At 46.1% G+C, this 20,247-nt stretch overlaps 1 protein-coding gene across 1 annotated transcript; it reads right to left on the reverse strand.

Annotated features, from left to right (window-relative positions):
• Window positions 1–102: 102 nt before the first annotated feature.
• igf1 (insulin-like growth factor 1) lies at window positions 103–15,687 on the reverse strand. The gene is made up of 5 exons (XM_068586232.1): window positions 15,344–15,687; window positions 13,871–14,030; window positions 5,208–5,455; window positions 4,824–4,859; window positions 103–3,772 (listed from the first exon to the last, which is right to left on the reverse strand). Exons 1-5 carry the CDS (start codon window positions 15,389–15,391, stop codon window positions 3,713–3,715), a joined length of 552 nt encoding a protein of 183 aa, XP_068442333.1. The 5' UTR covers window positions 15,392–15,687; the 3' UTR covers window positions 103–3,712.
• Window positions 15,688–20,247: the final 4,560 nt, after the last annotated feature.

Below are 20,247 nucleotides of genomic sequence, written 5' to 3' on the forward strand. Positions count from 1 at the left end.
GAAGCCATTCTCACCAGTTGCTCAGTTTATTTTCACTAAATTAGCAGAACACGTGTATGTGCATGCTGCATGACAAGAACAGACCCTTTCCAGACATGTATGTGACGTTGACAAGTGGTTTATTCAGCAGGAATGGTGAACAATTTGTCAGTATTTTTTTCTACAGAAGGCAATCGAGCACCATAAATATCAGCGCTGTAATCAAACAGTTTCTTGGACAGTGAGCTTCAGCGGGGCGTCGCTTTTTCAAAGTCTTTGGTTTGTACTGTATGTCTGAAAATCTGGGAGGATCGGAGTCGTTCCACAACCAGCTTCTTTTTCATTTCAGCCGCCAGGTCGACCGGTCATACAATCTGCAGACACCAAAGTATTGTCATACAAAAACACACTTTTTTTCTTCTTTTTTTTGTTTTTTTGAAATATGTGAAAATAGGTTTTTAATTTCGAAGGGATGCGAACAAATGTTTAGGTGGAGGTGATTTAAACTCCCGGCTTGTTGTTAAAGTGAGACTGTGTGACGCTCTAAGAATGAATTAGCACCGTTAGCTTCCGCAAGCTAATGTTAGCAAACAATAGTTGGACGTTAATGCTGCATTTCCACAACTCAACTCGACTTTTTGGGGGGTTTTCCTCCTGCAAAAGATGTGGATTGCCAAGATCCCGTCAATAGCAGCTGTCATTTTCTTTTATTTACTGCACACAGTGAATTATTATATTCATTAAGCAGCAAACGCGAGTATGTTGCTCGAAATTGTGAGGAAAATTGAACATCGTATCTTTGGCGATGATGAAAAAAGCTTGTAAAACCACATCCTTTAATTAAAAGTTATTACTTTTTATTTTTACAAATCTCTCAGACACATTTACTTATCTTTGTATTTTAATTTGGGATTCTATTTTTAATGAAATACCTCGGCTAACCGAGTACGACGCCGCCACGTTTACGGCCTGTTGTAATTGGTCCAGACTTCATGCACGATAACGCCGTAATAAAGGGGAACGCTTGTTTAGTCTATATTGTGTGTATGAACATAATTTTTGTCCCAGGCCAATACCCAACGTTGAGAGGGAAAACTAAATAGCAAAAAGGACCCGGTACCCACATGTCGAGTCGAGTCGAGTCGCAAGAAATGAGGCATAACGGAAAAAACGAGCTCTGAACTGAAGCCCTGTGTTGTGGTTTCTTCTCATGAAACTCCCAGCGAGAAATAATTCAAATATCTAGTTGCTGCGCGATGTCAATGAATGAATAAAGTACGTAACTTTAATGCAGATTTTGAAGTTTTACATCAGAAAAGCGGTCCGGAAACTGCAAAAATAAAATAAAAATTCCACTCGCTTCAGGTGCTTTTATTGCTTTTGTCGTTGATTCGCTAAATAGGATGTGGAAACATCTTTTCTGGATAAGTTCTGACTTAGCAAATATTTAACTCGAATGACTGCTTTACCCGGATATATCTTTATATTGTCTATCCAGCTGATTGAAACGTGCTCTAAGTCACAGTTTACTTTTGCGACGGTTCAAAAGTTCACTTGGCAATTGAATGGAAACACGGCCGGTAATTAAAAAATGTAATAACGGTGTCGGACATCTTGGGAAATGAAGGCGAATTCAATCTTTTATTTTCCTGTAGTTACCACTTGTGGCCACAGTGGCCGCTGTTCAGCAAGAAGTTACGTAGTCTCGCTTTAGGTGTTTTGAATAATCAATACCTTGGCTTCCAGCGAGGTGCGTGTACACACACACGCGCACACACACACATACACATCTCAGGTTAGACGAAAAGCAAACCATGAACTTTAACAATCTCAATACAATTGGAAGAATCACAGTTCACAGTACTTTTGTCAAGTTATTTGGCAGAAGGGATCTATATTGAGAAAATAATTCAAAAACAGTAGAAAAAATAGCGTTTTGCCTTCTCGGGAACCACAACGTGGTTTGATCTTCTTTTCCTCTTTTTTGTTGTTTTTTTTTATTGTTTTTTTTTTGTTTAAATCTCCATGCATTCACAGATTTCACACAGATACATTTACTCGCTTACACTACTACCTTATTGAAACGGCTTACAAATAAAAACACTATTAAAATGGTGGCCACAAGGCTGTGCAAAAGGGAAGACCTCCAATGTAAGCCCTGCCATCTGTCTGTCTCAGCCGTCTCTTGCAAGTAACAAACTACAAAATAGCACCATTATACAGTGGATAGGATTCTTAATACAGTTTTGTTATATGAAACCATCATGTACAATGAATGATAGTAATGCATAGGTTAACATAAATGGGAGTACTGTTTGATTATACACAGGCAGAGGAGGCAGAGATGAGATGTCTTGGGTGGTTTGTGCGATAAAAGGACTGTAAATCCGTTTGGAGGCTTGAACACACAGCCGTCCTCATGCAAAGGACTTCTCAGAACTGGCTTTTTATGATTTGTGTTTGTGTGCGCTTTGACCTTTGCTCACGGTTACACAACTCTCATTTACACTGTGGGTGCGTTTTGTATGCGTGTTTGTGTGTTTCTGTCAAAACATGTGCCGTATCTCGTGGCTCCGGGAAGTCGTTTTTCGGTTTGCAATATTTGCTAAAATCTGTCTGTTTTCTGCAGGTTGGACTTTGTAACGGATGCTGTGTTGTGTTGATGCAACGCAGTCCAAGCGACAACTGAAGTAGCAAAGTTCTCAGCTTCCCTAAACTAACAAAATATAAAAATCGATCAAATGTTAAACTTCCCATCTGCGAGGCGATTGCCTCTTTTTTATTTGCTTTACACTTTGGGAACATATTGTCAAGCGAACAATAAACATATTTTACTCTTTTTAGAGCACTTGTTGACTTGCTGTGACTAAACTTGAACTCAGACTCAAAATGTTGATCACTGGTTACTGGATTGTTGACGGCTTTGTGCCAAATGTACTTTGAAGCTACTGAATGATCCATTTCTGGCAACCGAATTAGCTTCTGGTTTATTTGTGTCTCTTGTTTTTGTACTTCCAAAAAAAAAAATCCCCTTTAATGGTGCCCAAGTGTTTGGATCGTAGCCCCAATATCAAGGTTTTCAACACTTCCAGAGGTTTAAGAGGGGTTTGGATTGGACTCAAACCTTCAATGAAACAGGGATTTGACTTAAGCTCAAGGTAAAATAACTAAAACCATGTTTAAAGTCTGATAATACACGACCTGGTCTTTGTTTTAAAGCAAACCTTGTTTTTCTTAAGACAAACCGGGGTAGTAACTGTTACAGGGGACCGATGACATCCTGTCTTACCGAAGGAGTGAATGAATCCACTCTCTCGGAGGAAAAAGATTTACAGGACACTCGTTCTCAAACACAGCCTGCAGCTCTCTGATTGGCTGAAGCCCAGACGTGTTTTCCACCTTTCCTGGAGCCAGGGGATGCTGCAGCTCCCACTCGGAGGTATAATAAGCTCTTGTTCGTCTCTCAGCAGCTAAACTAGTCCGTTACATTGCATTTACAAAGAATTCCTCCCGATATGGAATGGTGCAGTGTATAAAATAATCACAAGATCCCTCATCAAACCCTTAAACACCACTTTAACGCTCAGGTTTCTATCATTTGGAAGAGCTTTTTGCACTTTTGTTAGCATCCTCTTTGTTTCGTTTTACAGTGAACCATTCCACAGGGGTACCAGGTAAGGCCGCTCCCTTCTCTCTTCCCAAGTCGCTGGGCATTTGTCCATTCGCTCCTTCCCTACATTCGGTAATTTCTGCCCCCCATGGTGCCTCGACTTGAGTTTTTCGGATGCACGTCCTGCAATAAAAGAGAAACACATTTTAGCCACGAAGCGGAGACACAGACAGGACAAAGTTAGCTAGCTTTGGGTGAAACTATTGAAAAGTAAAACTTGGTGACTCAGGTAATTACTTCTGAAATTACAATTCCTGTTTGCCTAATTTCAGTATCATATATTTCTCCGCAGGCTAACGCAAGTTAGCTGTGACGCTAACAATGCTAGCTGTCAAATGTCAGTCGGCCTAAGATGCTATTTCCTCAAATGCAGGTCTAAAAATGAAAGAGAAACACATTTTAGCCACGTAGCGGGGACACAGACGGACTGTAGGACAAAGTTAGCTAGCTTTTGGGGAAAACTATTTGCGTTGTTTGGATACTGAAAGTAAAACTTGGTGATTCAGACTGCGGATATTTTTCCGCAGGCTAACGCAAGTTAGCTGCGACGCTAACAATGCTAGCTCTCAATTGTCAGTCAGCCTAAGGTGCTATATCCTTAAATGCTGGTATAAAAATACACAATCATGTCCAAAAATATCTTGTTTGGAGGAAAATGGAAACGTAGAAACACACAAATTTCTATTTCAGTCCGACGCAAAGAGAAGAGGAGGATTCCTGCAGCTTTAGCCGAGTCCACGCGGAGGTACACTGAACGTGATACGCTCGCTTCATCTCCGGACCTTGCGAGTGTCGGTCTGTTATGGTGAGACGCCAGAATTTCAGCACATAATGTACAGTAGCAGAGTGGAGGTTCTGCCTGGGGAGCGGGAGTGCCACTGGGTCTACCACAAAAACCACTTAGTTCCTTCTCTTGCTAATGGTTTTCTTTTTTGAGAGAAGGGTAAAAAGCACACGGTCGACTCTTTAAAAGGATCACACTCGCCCGCAGGTTGGCAACTCGAGGATGAAACAGAGTCTGCATTTAGACCTCACGCTTTCCTTTCCTCGGCCAAGAGATTAAGATTTTGGAACGAAGACTATTTTAAATTAACTTTTGGAGAGTGTCAGAGTGTGTGGTTGTATGGTTTTTAGAGACTTCAATAAATAAAATGAAATAAAGAAGCATGCATACCTTGAAGGATGAGTGACTATGTCCAGGTAAAGGTCTCTGTGGGAAGAAAAGGAAGCCACTTAGATTAATGAATTTGTCTTGCTATGCAGTGATATACTGCTTGCTAACGTGAACCTACTGACCCCTTAAAGACGTCTTAGCACAGTTAAACTGCCTTGGGTCTATCGGAGAGTGCCCAGTGTTTTCATGTTTTATTAATTAGTCTAAAGCAGACATACAGCTTTCATCTTGTTTGTTTAATGCATGTAAAACTGTCAAAGTCAAATGGCAAGAAAACAAATTTATCAGTTGCATGCTATGACAGAACATTTTTCTCGTTATGCTAACGTATTTCCTCGTGGGTAAACTTGTGTCGTTGGTGTGTCTGTTGGCTGCTGTGCTCACCTTCTTGTTTTTTGTCTTGTCCGGCTGCTGTGCCGTCCTGCGCTCTGTGCTCTTGTCCACTTTGTGCCCTGCGGTACTGACCTTAGGCGCTCTGTCTGTGTGGCGCTGTGCACGCACAGAGCGAGCCGTCTTGCTAGTCTTGGGCGGCGCGCAGTACATCTCCAGGCGCCGCAGCTCACAGCTTTGGAAGCAGCACTCGTCCACGATGCCGCGTGACCGCCGCGCGTTGGGGCCATAGCCTGGTTTACCTGTTTGGGAGGAACAACGAGGAGGAGGGAGGTTTAGTGTTGACAACAACATAGCTGGTCATGGCAAAGGGCGTTGAAGCCATTTTAACATAGTGGACGAACAAAATGGAGCTACAACGTATGTGTCACGTCATGCTAATGGCATGTAGACTTACATTGGGAAAGAGACGCCTATACCAGAGTACAAACACTAAAATAGTCCCTTTTTTAATTAGTAGATCTTAAAAGTAGTAAAAACATATTTATATTTTCACATAACATTAAATATTTGAATATATATCTAGCTAACGGACATATTTAGTGTTACGAAAATGTGTTAGCGAGGGCGTTCGTAGCGCGAAAGTTGCCAAATTACATAAGAGTGTGTTGCTGCAAAATGGAAGACATTTGGCTTTTAAAAAAAAGGGTCCAATATTAACTTTGGTGACAATGGAGCTAAATAAAATAGCCGACAGGGCAATAAAATGCATGTAAATCAGATAGTTTTTTTCTACATTTGCGTATCTGTTAGCGGTGATGACGCCTAATTCCAGCGGTTTGATCCCACAGATATACGAACAGCCTTAATGACATGGATTTCTTCTCTGTATAATTTATAACGTATCACATTGCACGCAATGGACCCTTTTTTGCAGCTGCTTCCCAGTAGGAAAAAAAAGAAAAGGGGGCGGCAGTCACCCGAACGTTGAGAATATCCCACTCAGCCGTTTTGGCAAAGGTATCTTTTACACGGAGGCCCGTCTGGTGAGGGCCAAACCCACAAGGCCCTCTGGGCCTCCATCAACCTGCAGAAACCGCCGGCCGGGCGGGCTTTTAGGCCACGCCCCCCACCGCTTGCTGGCTGTGCCACGACGTTCATTCACATTTCCACTTTTTGGCGGAAACCCCCGAGGACACAGTCGCCCCGAGACGGTGACCGCCGGGTCTTCGAGGTCAAAGCATTATTTAAAGGTGCGATACTTGTTGACTCAGTGACCGCATCAAGCTGCCGCGATGCCAACACTCACTTCCTTCTTCAAACCCCCCCTTCACCCTGAAACCGCCCCTCTTTTGGTGGCCTATAGAAGAACGCAGGCTCTCCATTAACAATTCCCTGCCCACCTTGAGCAATATAGCGTTGATGGGCTTCTCCCTGTTACCAAATAAAATAATAATAATTTAATATGGCATTTACAAGGAGGAAATGCCTTTCCCTCTCCGAGTTAATAGCTCTTGGCTCAGGAGCCTGCCAGTGCTGACAAAGTGCATTAACTTCTGCTCTCTGTCTGCCGTGTCCTGACAATGCTGTTCTGGACCGAGAGCAGCAGCTCTCATTCAGAAACAGCATCTTTCTGCCCGGTGGAGGACGACGGAAGGTGTGAATAGGAGGCTTTTTTTACATGTCGCACAGCAGGTGATGCTAAAAAATACATGGTGCACCTGCATTATTTAGACCGCGGAAGAAACCAGAATCACTCGGATCTCAAACTGCCAAAAGCGACGTGCTGAATAAAGTAGATGACGAAGATATTTTGCCCTTTTTTGATTAATTTCTGCACCTTTCACGACCAGGTGTTCCACCTACTTCCCTGCGGCGAGTATCTTCGGTGGGGCCGGCCTCGGCCGCTACGCTACCACCTGATAGCGAGTAGAAATGTAGAAAGAAAAGGAATATGACGTCCGGCCCCGGTTGGCGATTATATAACGGCTGCTGGAAGCCAAAAGAGGGGCGGTGCCGCGCTGCCTGGCCTGTTTTTTTTTTTTTTTTTGCAATCCCTCCCAATAACAAATTAACATCCGCTGCTATAATTCTGAAAATAGCTTGCAACCCTGCTGCACAAACAGCTGGAAAGGAGAGAAAAAATCAGCTGGCACCGGTTGTAACATGTAGGATAATCAGCTCGGGCAGGTTTGGGGAAAAACACGCATCTGATAATCAGGTCTAAAAGCTTTTTGGAAGGGTTTCGAACGCTCCGACTCCACGGATAGCTGCCGTAATCCCTCGTAAAGAGCGGTTTTCTGTGACTGTTGTTAAACAAGTGAGGGTAAACAGCCGCTCGTGCCAGCGCTGCCCACCTCGCCTGGATCACGCACGCCAACAGAGGATTTCAGGTCAGAGGGAGAAAGCGTGAGTCAGCGCTTCAGCTGCCGTGACGAGGCGGAGTGAGGTTGTGATTCATTGTAACGCACATAAGGAGTCAATGACTGCACTGGTCCACTTCAAGAAAGCTAACACAAAGAAATATACCAATGAAAATGAGCATTTTCAGGATTTAGATTTAGTATGAAAAAGTTTAAAAGGCATATAATTTGCACATCATTTCCACGTATCATTATCACGCATGTTAGCCAAAGGGCTAACGTCGCAAAACGGCTTCTCGCGCCTCATTAAACGTCTTTCCCTCGCGGCTATTTGAAGGCATCGTGATCCGGCTGAGGCTAAGTCAAATATGCACGATAGCGACGTAAAACAGGCAGTGTTGCAGAAGTGCAATGCCAAATCCAAGGAGTGCTCGAGGGCCTGTGCTTTAGGTCGATCCTCTGTGCCAACGACCGCAAGGAAGAATCCACCCATGCAACTGACTATCGAGGTTGTGCACCTTTACAGATGATGTCATACCGTACGGTAGCAAAAGTTGATCTCTCACTGAAAGGAACGAAGGTCGACAGGACTTTTAAGAGTTTCTGTGGCGCATATCGATATGTTCTGGCGTACTTTATGTTAACTCTCAGTCGCCCCTTCGAATGAATGCTTATCTGCACCGAGGCTGAGCCGCGAACTCTTCAGAAACCATCTTCCAAGTGCTCGATACTCCGGAGATTATCGCTGTGGAGGGCAGCGCCAGCTCCCTTCTGAACAGAAAAAGCACATCGCGGCCTCGCCAACAGTCTTCAACCCGTCACGTCGAGTGTTGATCGAGTGTTTCATCTGACGCGCCGCCGAGCGTCTTCTGGTTTCGGTGTTCGGCGGCCTCGCCGCGCATAGCGTTCATTCCTCCAAGGAGCGGCACCGATGGCTGGATTCCCCCATTCCAGCGTGGCACAGAAAGCATCTGACTTTTACAGCTCGGTCACGGTCAATAAAAAAACCTGTGGATTCTTGGAGGCTGCGTGCCGCTCTTCCTGCAAAGTGTCAAGCAGTTTACGGCTGGGCAGGGGACTATATAATAGCTGCTAAAGCTCTGGAAACTACCTCTTTATCACTGGTACCACAAAGAGTTTACGGCGGGAGCGAAGTGTTCCTCACTTTACTGCGCCGCTGAAACTTTACCCAAGTACACTGCACTAGATTCAAGTGTCAAAGCGCCACGCATGTAGATCAAAATGATTAGAAAATGATTGATTTCGAGGCTAATTTTTAAACGAGAGCGATTGGGGAGGGTTGAAATGTCGCGGCGGTCTTTCACTAAACGATTGACGGAGTGAAAGAGGAGTTTCTATCTGTTATTCTTGGTCTTCAAAACACATAGTTTGGGGTTTTTTATTGACAGGTGTGTAGAATCAAAGGCTGCAGACTGTAAAGGAACCAGAAGAACCCTCCCTGTGTACCCAATAAAGATAAAAGGATCTGAGGTTAATTAAGAGCGAAAGAACCCAGTGTGCCTGGACTCTTTAGCAGGTATCCATCACGCGATATGCTAGACTGCGGTTAGACAGCGTTGCCGGCTGTCATCGTATCTGTTTTTGCTGAACCGTTTGGTAGTAGAGCGAGTACAAGTGACTAATAGTGTGCAGGATTCGTTGGTTCCTTTCCAGCTGGAATACGAAATGAAAGAAAATGTGCAAGAAAGGATGCCAGGAAGGTCCACGATGTTAACTATAAACCTCAGCGTGGGGGTCTCGCACACGGATTAAACCGATGAAGAGTTTCAAAAAGGTAAAACGCTGGTCGGTGTCCTCGAATCCCCCGTGTCTCAGATTCAGCGAATGTACAGATCGAAAATCCGCAGGACGCCGGCCTGTCCTTCTCCATGAGACGTCTCTTTGTTTTCCGACGAGCGGTCGAGAGGGTCGGGGAGTTTTTTCAGCTCGGGTCTTAGCGAGAAAACGACACCTTTTCACAGCGACGGAGAGGACACAGGAGGTCTTTCTTCAGATCTCGGTGCCTTCCGTCCAGTGTAAAACCAGAGCGGGAGGGAGGGAGGGGTCGATGGGGGTCCTGATCATCCTGTAATCCACATAATCCTCTGCTGCTGAGGGACGAGGCAGAGCTATGTGTGTTTGAGTGTGTGCGTGCACGCTTGTGACGCGCTGTTTGCACATTCGACCTCCCTGCAGCTCCCTGCAGCGGCTTTGAATGCAATCGACAGGGACAAAACACCGACGAGGAAGTCTCATCAATTTTCCCTTTTCCGCCTTCAGCTCACATGCCGTCGCCGTCAGGATGAGCCAAAACATAAAACACACACACACACACACACACACACACACACACATAAAAACCACCTTTCATACTTGGCGGAACTGTGTGTACCAACAATTAGCTCGCGGGCCAAAAATAACAAATTGTTCCACCTTGTTGTAATTCGGCAGAGTGAGATTATATAAATATATAAATACATATATATGCTCTCACTCCTGAATAAATGTGAATATTTTAGCGAGAGCTGATAAAATATGAAGTGACTTAGGACTGGGAGCCACTTAGCACTCACACTTTGGCCAAAAAACTCCCATAACAGATCTGATTCATGGAATGAACATCGCAGTGAAATCACCCTACAAAGACAACTGAGGATTTCTAGGTCAGGCTAATAATTGGAAAAACTGACTACAGTGGTGTTTCATAGACTGCAGTTTGTTTCATTGCCTTTTAAAAAAATAAGAATTTCCACCAACTAGTATTTAGTATTTCTGTCAGGGTTGGAAAACCGACGGTCTTGTGCTACTTCGCCGGGTGACATATGTAAGGTGGATTGGCGAAAGCAGCGTCAGCACTGAAAACCCACCGCCGTTGCAACGCTTTTCTCTGGACACATTATCAATCAGAGGGCTGCCAAGTTCAACACGGCCAGACTGGAGGGGAAGAGTTCAGGGGAAAGAAAAGGAGCGACGCCTCCTTTTGGCCGAGCCGCTCCGCCGCTCGTCGCGTCCTTGGACGACAGAGCCTCGAAATGGATTCTCCAGATATTTTCACGCAAAAAAAAAAAAAAAAACCCTGCAGGGGGGTGCAAGCGGCGACGTAAAAAAAAGGAACGGCTGGAGAGAATATGAGAGCGCGAAGGGAAACGGAGGAAGACGGGGAGCGGCATATTTTCCAAGGCGCTTGCACCCCGCTGCTCAAAACCTCATCGTCTTTTTCAGAAGGAGAAAAAAAACTGATGGAGTGTTCGTGAAATACACCTCCTTTTTTTCGACGCAGGAAAATGTGGCATTGATAGATGGACGCAGTGCAGTTCAGTGACTGCGCAGTGTAAGGTAATGCGGGAAAGACAAACACATTCCCTGTACTGTACCGCGAAAAAAAAAAAAAGGTCTGTTCCTGTTTAAGAAAGTCTCTCCGTGCAGGAGAGGATTCATGAGTTACTTTGGCCCCCGGTCAACACGTCCTCATGAGATGAATGTGGACAGTAGTGCCGCACTTCTTCAGCCCGTGAGAAACATTTACAGAGCTGTAGTAAGACGCCGCCGCGCCGCGCCAACACGTTGTCAGGTTCTCACATCGTCCGATCTCTGGACACCCTCAAACCTTGTCAAAATGTTGAATCTTGGCGGCGGACGACTGCTTGGGAACATTTGTTTTTTTCGCAAACCTTCAAACTGAGATACGAAACATAAAGCCGGTTGCAAACCCCAAACCTAGGAGAAAAAAAGGAAAAGTCTCGTTGGCGGTCAAGATTCACGACGTGATCGCGTAGTCCACGATCTTCTGCCGCCTAAAGGGAGAGAACACGGACATTTTTTTTGTAAGTGAAGTGCTGCAGCGGAGGGAATCCAGAGACCCCCAAGAAATAAAAGTCTTTAACTGGCAGGAGACTGGCAGTGGAGCGGGCTGTCACGACCACTTCACGGCGCTGCCAGCAGCAGCATCTGGACGAACAAGACTTGCAGCTTTGCAGCCGCTTGGTGGCTCTCCAAGAAAACTCTCTGGCACACGGGGCAGCGCAAGAGGGGCCCCCGCGGTGCAGGGAACGAGGTTGACTGGCTCTGGAAAAGCTGCAGGAAGGGGCGGAGGAATGTGGCAGCGGCGGCGGCAGCGGCAGCAAGGTGCACGGTGACACGACCTCCAGACAGAAAAATGTCAATGTCGGGTGATTCTGCAAAAATGAGCTTTGGATAACGCTCCGTGACATTTTTTTGGGAACGGTTCATGTCAACCGGGTTTTAAAGCGTTCCTACAACGCCTGTGCATGAAAAGCCCGACACATTGGGTGAAGGTCAGAGAGAAGGTTGGGTGCAAAGTGTGACTGGACACATGAACTGGTAGCAGACCCATGAGCAATCTCACAACCTTACTTTCCATCGAGGTAACAGGAAACACTTTCTTTACTGAAATCGTGTGCCACAAATCATTCAATAGGAATCTAATTATCAGCCATATTGGGCGGCGTGACGGACTCAAGAGGTCTGCTGGTCCAGAAGCAGCATACCCAGGGATCACGTCTCTTGAATGCTGCAGGAACGAGTCCTAAAGCTGGACATGAGTCAGCATATTTGCAATTCTGCTTCCCTTATCTCAAAGTGGAGGTTTTTTGTTTGTTTAATGGGCTTTTGTTTAGATGCTAGTTCAATCCTCGAAGGGGAAATTTGATTCTTCAAACACAAGCGAACATTTGCTGTTTGAAACACCAAGAAAGGTGTGAACAGGTGGGCAGGAGAATCACGGGAAGACGGCCGAGAATCTCGAAAATCGTGCGCATCCGCGTAAGGTTTCAGTCAAAATGGGCAGCGGATGATATGAAGCATCAAAGCCCAGGATGAACGTGAGAGTGGGCTTTAAAATGACAAAAGATCTCGTGAATAAAACTATTGGATGGATGAGATATTGTACGGATGAATCCTACGTACGTTTCCTCTCTTCTTTGTGAAATCTTTGACAACTACGAGACTCTATCGCCAACGTCAGGTCAACCGTTTACAGTTTGAAGACACTGTTAGCACACTTTGCAGGTGTGAAAAATGAAGGTTGAGGTTGAAGATGGCCGAGGGCGAGAAGGGGGAGTGGGCAGGAGGGAAGGAAGAGATCTCTTGCCTCCTGATTTGGCATCGCGGCTGGTTTATTTGGCGTCATATTTGCATCCATAAAGGCCGCATGGACCGCTGCTGTATTGTTCCACTGCTGCACGGTACTGAGGCTGGGATCCCCCTTTACCCCCCCGGCCCCTAATCTTCCATCCGTCACCAAGTCATCCAGAAGGTGTATCTAACCACTCCAGGTTCAGGTTGAGGCGAAAGCAATCAATTACTGGAAAAGAGAACACTATAGATCCTGCTGATTTCCCACAGAAATCTTATATCTTCTTTTCTTTTTGAAATTGGCAGCTGACAAAGTCCACCACATGTGGAAAAGCTTTCATAACTTTGGGACCGAGACCAAACCATTAATAACGGATTGTTATGTCAAAACGGCACAGGAGTCACCGGGACAATCAATTAATGTAGAAATGTCCAAATGATTATTATTATTATTCTAAGGGGAGGGAGATGCGATGCTCCTCCGGGACGCACCGACGCAAATTGTCGTAATAGTCGGACGTCGGCCAAAGAAACGTGAATAATGGGGTAAAAAAAACAACCTCAGCTCGTGGGTTTGAGCCAGCTATACTATAAATGTCCAGTCACACTACTCGTCTCTGACAGAAGGATCAGGATACATGTCCTGAGAAACCCTGGCAGCCGGGCGGAGCGCTGCACCTAACCTCGGTCGTAGCTCCATATATCCTGTGCTGTTCTAGGCCGGGTTGTACCCTTAATGGAAAAAAAATCTGAGATTTAAATCCTGGATTGTTGGTGGAGGGTTTTCTTTGGGTTCGCTTTCTCTTCTCTGGTGGAAAGAACTTCACTTTCACTGCAACATTCAGCTTCTACCCCTCCTCTTTCTTAGAGATAAGTGAGCCAATTTCCACTATGAAGCCCTTCGCCCGTGCATGCACGGGCAAAAAAACCCTGCAAATTTGCCACTAAACCGTGTAGTTAATTATCAATCTTCCATATTTCATTTAGGTTTGCATGTTTCAAAAAAGCTGGGCTGCCGTCCATCAACGTGAGTGGAGCGTAATGTGCAGGGATGAACTCGAAGAGAAGATGTAAGAGCAATGAATGAAAGAAGGAGGAGGAGGAGAAGAAGAAGAAGGAGAAGAAAGGGAACATTGATGCAGGAGAAAGTCAAGACGAGATGTCAAAGCGGCTGCTTTTTTATTTATGAGCTCGCTGGAGGTGGAGAGCTCTGGGACAGATACAGCCAACCTTTATGAATTAATAAAAAGGTGCACTTACTGAAATAAAAGCCTCTCTCTCCACACACAAACTGCAGCGTGTCGACCAGCTCCGCCCCGCACAGGGTCTCCGGGCCCGCCCTGGTTGCCGTGGGAGTCAGGCTGAGGACGCACAGCAGTAGTGAGAGGGTGTGGCTACAGGAGATACAGCACATCGCACTCTGCAGCACGAGAGAGAGAGAGAGAGAGAGAGAGAGAGAGAGAGAGAGGGAGAGGGAGAGGGAGAGAGAGGGAGAGGGAGAGAGAGGGAGAGGGAGAGAGAGAGAGTTGTCATTCAATTCACACGTTTCAAGCCATCGCTGCTGTCGAGCTCTGCGCACATCTGCCAGTGACGGTTGGTGGCGCAGTGCCTTGCTCAATGGGCACAGCACTGAACATTTTCCCCACATCACCACACATTGAACCCAGTGAGATGACTTCCAGGGGGAGGGGGGGGGGGGGGGGTATAAGGAGGAATAGTTAGACACGGCCGTGGCCACAGATGGTAACTTTACAGGAGTTTGGCGATGTGGAGGAAAATGTATTAAACTTAAATGTTCCACTTAGTGCCAGAGTCCAAGAGTCAAACAGGAGGCTGACCCAAGCTCAGAGAACACGTCCCCCCCTTTATCAGCCCTCTGCACGTCATGCCCCGTTATGAACAATCCATATTAATCAAATTAAAATGTAAATACATCATTAATCACCCTTTCGGTGTAATACCGCTTAAGCATTCCCCCCCGGCTCGTGCCAAAGAAGCAGCTGTCAGCGCGCTATTACGCACAGAACTTAACCAAAAGTGCTTCAGATTTCAGAAAAAGCAGAATAAGAGATGCAACAACAACACAAAAAAAAAGCGTTCAGGGATCTTTCCGATCCAAACTGAGAGATGGAAAACGGCTCCCCCGCCAAAAGCCAGCCGAGGAAGCTGAGTGGGTCAAATATACATCATAAAAAAAGAATAAACACAGGACACTATCCATCTGCATCACAACCCCAACCGCGCGAGAAGTATTTCATGTTAAGGCTCTCCCGCTGCCTCGGGTTTAGATATTTAGCGCTTGGTAATAATGCAGACTCAGCAGTAATGACTCTGTAAAGTTGCAGAGCTGCATTTGGACTTTCTGGAGGAAAAAAGAGCGCACAGAACCCCTGAGAATGAGAACCCATTCATCCGAGCAGAGACAACTCATGCACGATTTCATGTCAAGAAGAGAGAGGGAGGGAAATAAATTGACAATTTAAAAGCAGAAGCTGCAGAATCTGTTGTTATCTGTGGAGGAAAATAAGTCATTAAACATGCAGGACAGTTTCTCTCTAACTGCACATAAAAAGGATGAAAAGCAGAATAAATCCACACTTGTCATGCATCTAGAATCCGTAAAATATTCCATCTGGAACAAGTGGTGTTCCAGTTTAAAGTGAGGATGCTCTGTGCAGAAAATAGTGCGCAAGGTGATAATGTGTAGTGTGAAAGGAAAAGCAGGTAAGTTACCTTGAAGACATCACATAAATGCCACTGAGAGGAAAGAGCGCTAGACATCCCCACGGGTCTCCGCAAGACAAAGCCCGGCGAAAAGGAACTTGTTTGAAGTCATTAAAAAACGGGGAGAAAGAGGATGAGATGCGGGCAATGTCACATCTCAATATTCCGACTTTGTTCCATTGCGCAGGCTCGTTTTGGAGAAGTGAGATTTAGCGAACAGGAGACGGATTTAGAGAGAAAATCCCTCACATTTATCTACATTACACAGACATTTTCAACAGGAAACAGCTGGGGCAGCATTTGCCTCCTACTCGTCCTAAGTTATTCATTAAGGATTTTGGGCACATATTCAAATAACGTCATTTCTCTTTTTTTTTTTTTTTTTCTTCTTCGCTTTTTTTTCTTCTTCTTCTTCTCAGAACGGGATTGAATTTTGATCTCTCTAAGACTTGGTTAGTCGTTCAGATCAAGGCAGAAACAGCACCAGCAGCAGCTCCTCACACTCACACAGAGAAGTTAAAGGCGAGCTGCAGCTTTTCATGCGGCTGCTGCTCGTCGTGCGTAATTTGGCACCGCGTAATTCAACAGCCCTTCTATACCCAAAGTCGGATTCGATTATGGCTGAAATTCATTAAAAACAGTTTCCCACTCAGTCACCACTGTGCTACTGACTTTAATGCCCAATAAAAACAACATAAAAAAGATGAATACATGTGAAATGAAGGGAAAGTGAAGAAAAGTGGTGTTTATTTAGAGCAAATATACGCAGAAAAACGCTTCATCCGAAGTCTTGTTCGCTTTAAACTTTGTGCTACTGTGCAGAATTTACTGCTTTTTCACACTCTGTCTCTGTCAGACGTCGTTGCTCTGGTTTCTGTGTTAAAATTGAAGTCAATAAATGCAGCTTTTTTGTGTGCAAATGAGATCGTGTTGTTCAGGACCTGAGGGACCGATGTGGACACAAACGTAGTAGAATAATTGTGAATGCATGACGAAGAACACGCTGATTTCACATCTATCAGCTTTTTTTTTGGGCCCCTTCGGGAGCAAACAGAGACCGGAAGCTGACCAGCAGGTGGCTCCCCAAGGTGCAGAGCGAGGGCCCCCGAGGGTCCCCACTGTGTCACAGTAAACACTAATGCCCGGCCCTGCTGTGTCCAGCATCTCAACACTGATCCAAGAGCTGAACATGAGATCAGGGCTGTGACCCAATCACAAAACAGGACACCAGCGTGTGTGTGTGTGCGTGTGTGTGTGTGTGTGTGTGTATCCCAGCATGCTCGGCCAGTGTTCGGATCTGCGGCCGAGGCCGGAGACACGCAACGGTTTCGGGCACGCTGGGGCAAAGTGGGACAAGCGCTTTGATGAGATGTCCCCACATGACACCGCTCTAAACCGCACATAAGCTGCAGAGGCCGCCGGTGTTTAAAGAGGCGGCTTCCGACACGAGGGCCCGGGCTCTTTAAAGGTGTCGCAGGTCAAATGTGAGGACGTTTTCAGACTTTTGTGGAGCTTTTTTTGTTGAGGAATACGACATTGTTCCGTAGAAATGAGAATGACAAGAGGCGGCTTGCTCTTTGTCGTATGAAACGTGGGGTAAAGACATCGCTTCCTCTCACTGGCTTCAGCAAGAGTTTGATTGACAGGTGGTTCATCCAATCAGCTTCCAAGTATTCTTGTCTAACAAACACAGGACTTTCACCCAGGAGGCTGCTGTTCTTGTCCCATGTACGTTGGTTTCTGTGCGCTTCCATGTGAAAGTCGTTTTCCTTTCAGCAGCAGCGGCGTGCCGATAGTCTGCTGCTTCTGTTCACACGCAGCATGATGTAGCAGCAGCTGTTAGATCATCAAATATTTCTTCCAGAGTTATTTTTTAAAGCAAAAATGTAATTGATCATATGGAAAAATGTGTGAATAATAACATTTTTAACCATTTTCTTGACTTTTCATAGACAATGTAGATGCAGCGGTGCGCTAAAGAACACATTTGTGTTAAAACCTCCGAGCTCCGGGTCGATCTGTGAGCGACTCATCTTCCTCATCTTCCTCTCGGTGCCGCTGGAGGCCGAGCAGCGTCTCCGCTTGCCTCCCCGAGCGGATTGCGTCACCGAGAGAAAGAGAGAGAATATGATGACGCTGGCTCCTCTGATTAGACAGCAAAGCTGCTTTCAGCCCAGAGGATGACCTTGTTAGCATCAGATCAGGGACGTGCTGCGTTAGCCGGTCACTGACGCCCGTAAAGCCCTCAGGCTGTCAGCCAGGAGCTCGTCTTGGATGTGGAATCATCTCATCTTTTAACGAACAAAAAAGGACAAAAACACACAATCTCGCATGTGGATGCTTCACGGCAGACTGTCCTGTTATCACTGTGGTCTGGCAGCATCGATGAGGGGCTTGTGCTGCACATCTGCTGATGCAGGAGGAAGAGGAAGAGGAGGAAGAGGGAGAGAGGGAGGAGGGGAGGCGGGCTGACCTTCCCTTGTTCAGCGTCTCTAATACCCAGTGCTCTGTCGTGGTGCCAGGTTTCTCTCTCTCTCCATCTCTCCATCTCTCTCTTGTCTCTTCGGTTGCAAGACTTTTGAACCCCTCCTCCTCCTCTTCCTCCTCCTCTTCTTCTTCCCCCTCCTCCTCCTCCCCCCCTGCAGCCTCGTCTAAGGAGGCGTCCGCCCCAGTGAACTCATTGACCAGAGGAAAGACTTGTTTTCACTCCCTTCTGGTGTAGGAAGGAGAAACCGTTCACTGCAAGAAATGTGCATCCTGATTGAAGACTGGTTTGATTTTTTTAAATCACACGTTTTTCTTCTGAAGGAAGTGTTTAAAAATGACGCCGCCAGGACAGTTAAACACTTACAAAGCCTTCAACACTTTTTAAAAGGGTGTTTTCTTCTTGGATGCACTGTTATGGATAATGGCTGAGAGGGGGGGTTGCCTTGTTAAGTTGAGAAGAGAAAGAAAACATATGCAACAGATTTGGCAACACGCCGAGTTATTCCGCCTATTTGGAGGAATCTTTAAAGTCAACAAAAAGCAGTAGCCTTGCAACAACAACACAAAAACTGGACACTTTTTGCAGTGTTAGCAGCATCCCATCTGGTGCCTCCTGCCAAGCAAATGTCCGAGTCAGGAGGGCAGACACAGATACGGACAGCGGTGCAGAATGCAAATGAACGCCAGTGGATGAAAGTGAGAGGACGCGGGAAGAATTAGAGGAGGGAAAAAAAAAAAAAAACACCAAAAAAAAACATAAACGCCGCGATGGAGGGCTAGTACCCGAGACGGGGAGGGACAGTGTGAGGCTGCATGTGTCTGGGCACACACGCAGGTTCACTTGAGGACACACGTGCACGCGCATGCACGTGCACACACTTTATTAGTACAGCAATCCTCCGTTCCCTTCATCAGGCTGCAGGTTATCCTTCATCATTTGAGTAAAACACACGAAGAAGAGTGGAGCATCCAGTCACGGTGATGTCTTTCTGCGCGTGATATTCCAGATATTGTTATCGGAGCCATCAGCCGTTCACTGTTCACATGGAAGAAATAAAGGTGCACGTCATGACTCGGGCTGCTCGTACACTGTGTTCCCGTAGTAACTCGCAGGGGTCACAGTGTTTTGCCAAAATCGAAAAGTTGATGATGAAAACCAAATTTTTCTTTTTTTTAAAACATATCTCTGGGGCAGTTTAACTGCTTTTCATCTCTGAACTGGAAGTGGCAGCAGCATCGTCCATAAAACACACCGGTCGCTCAGGGAAACACAAGCCTGTTACTGACGCAGCGTCTCCGCTGGCAGCCGGAGAGACAACAAACACATTGTTTTAGTCTCAAGCGCCTTATAAGGTGATGAAGAGGAAGGGCTCCTCACGCAGCGGCCGCGAAACATCTGATGGAAGGTTATTGCTGGTTTCCAGCAGAAGACGTGAATACATTTTACATTGCAACATGCACACATTGCAACATCAACACATCGTGACATGCAACAATGTAACATGCACACATTGCAACATGCACATTGCAACATGAATACATTGCAACATGCACACATTGTAACATGCACACATTGCAATGTGCGCACATTTTAAAACGCCTACATTGCAATGTGCATGCAGTCCTGCTTCTTTTGACCCCTCCATGCGAACGCCTCCAAAAACGTCCTCACGACTTGACAAGCGAGGTAACCGAGTTTTTGAAGCTGTGGAAACGTTTCCGGCCTTTGACCTTTTGCTCCTCTGACTTTCACCTGCAGGACTGAGGAGGTGAAAGTATCCAGTAACACCAGAAGACTGACACAGTTTTCACTCCTCATTGACCCGACAGCGACCACAAACGCTGCAGGTGTAAATGCTGCAAACACAAACGAGTGACTTTTTAAAGGGCGACCTGTTCGAGCGTGCGAGCGTTCTGTCGGTTTTTCAAAATCCAGGAATGTTCCACTGAGTCACGGAGCGAAAACACAAAACAAATACTTGAACAACAGCATGTACAGTAATTACTTAATATGCGGTTTCGGTAAACACGGCGAAAGAAATAGAGAAGCAGCCGAGGAGAGAGCCGCGTTCTAGAAGCTCATATTTAGGACTTTTTTAGTGTCAGTGCTTCTGCCTCGTGCTGCAATTAGACCTGGACGAGGGCCCCGAGTGAGACGCACCGATGAGGGGTTTCTGGGGTGGGAGGGGCGAGGGGGCTCCCATAGCGGGCTCCCATAGCTCGCCCCCATAGCTCGCCCCCATAGCTCGCCCCCATAGCTCGCTCCTGCCGGCTGGGGAGTCGGGAGCGGCGCTCCTCTCTCTGCCCACCACCTGGCACCGGGGAGGCTATGTCTAGGAAAGAGGCCTCTGCCAGGCCTCAATTACTGGGGGAATAATCCAGGACACACTGAAGCAATTACAGCCCCATATAAATCAATATGCTTT

Source organism: Clinocottus analis, unplaced genomic scaffold (assembly GCF_023055335.1).
Source record: "Clinocottus analis isolate CAN_PGR_092001 unplaced genomic scaffold, fCliAna1.0.p SCAF_20, whole genome shotgun sequence".
Classification (NCBI taxonomy): domain Eukaryota; kingdom Metazoa; phylum Chordata; class Actinopteri; order Perciformes; family Cottidae; genus Clinocottus; species Clinocottus analis.

Bases quoted from the DNA above. Each gene is read 5' to 3' on its own strand.
- igf1 (XM_068586232.1), bottom strand. From the start codon at position 15,391: ATGTCTAGCGCTCTTTCCTCTCAGTGGCATTTATGTGATGTCTTCAAG. The intron at 5,456-13,870 runs GTAAGTGCACCT...CCTCCCAAACAG, and splicing joins AGAGAGAGGCTTTTATTTCA to GTAAACCAGGCTATGGCCCC. The intron at 4,860-5,207 runs GTGAGCACAGCA...TTCTTCCCACAG, and splicing joins ACAAGACAAAAAACAAGAAG to AGACCTTTACCTGGACATAG.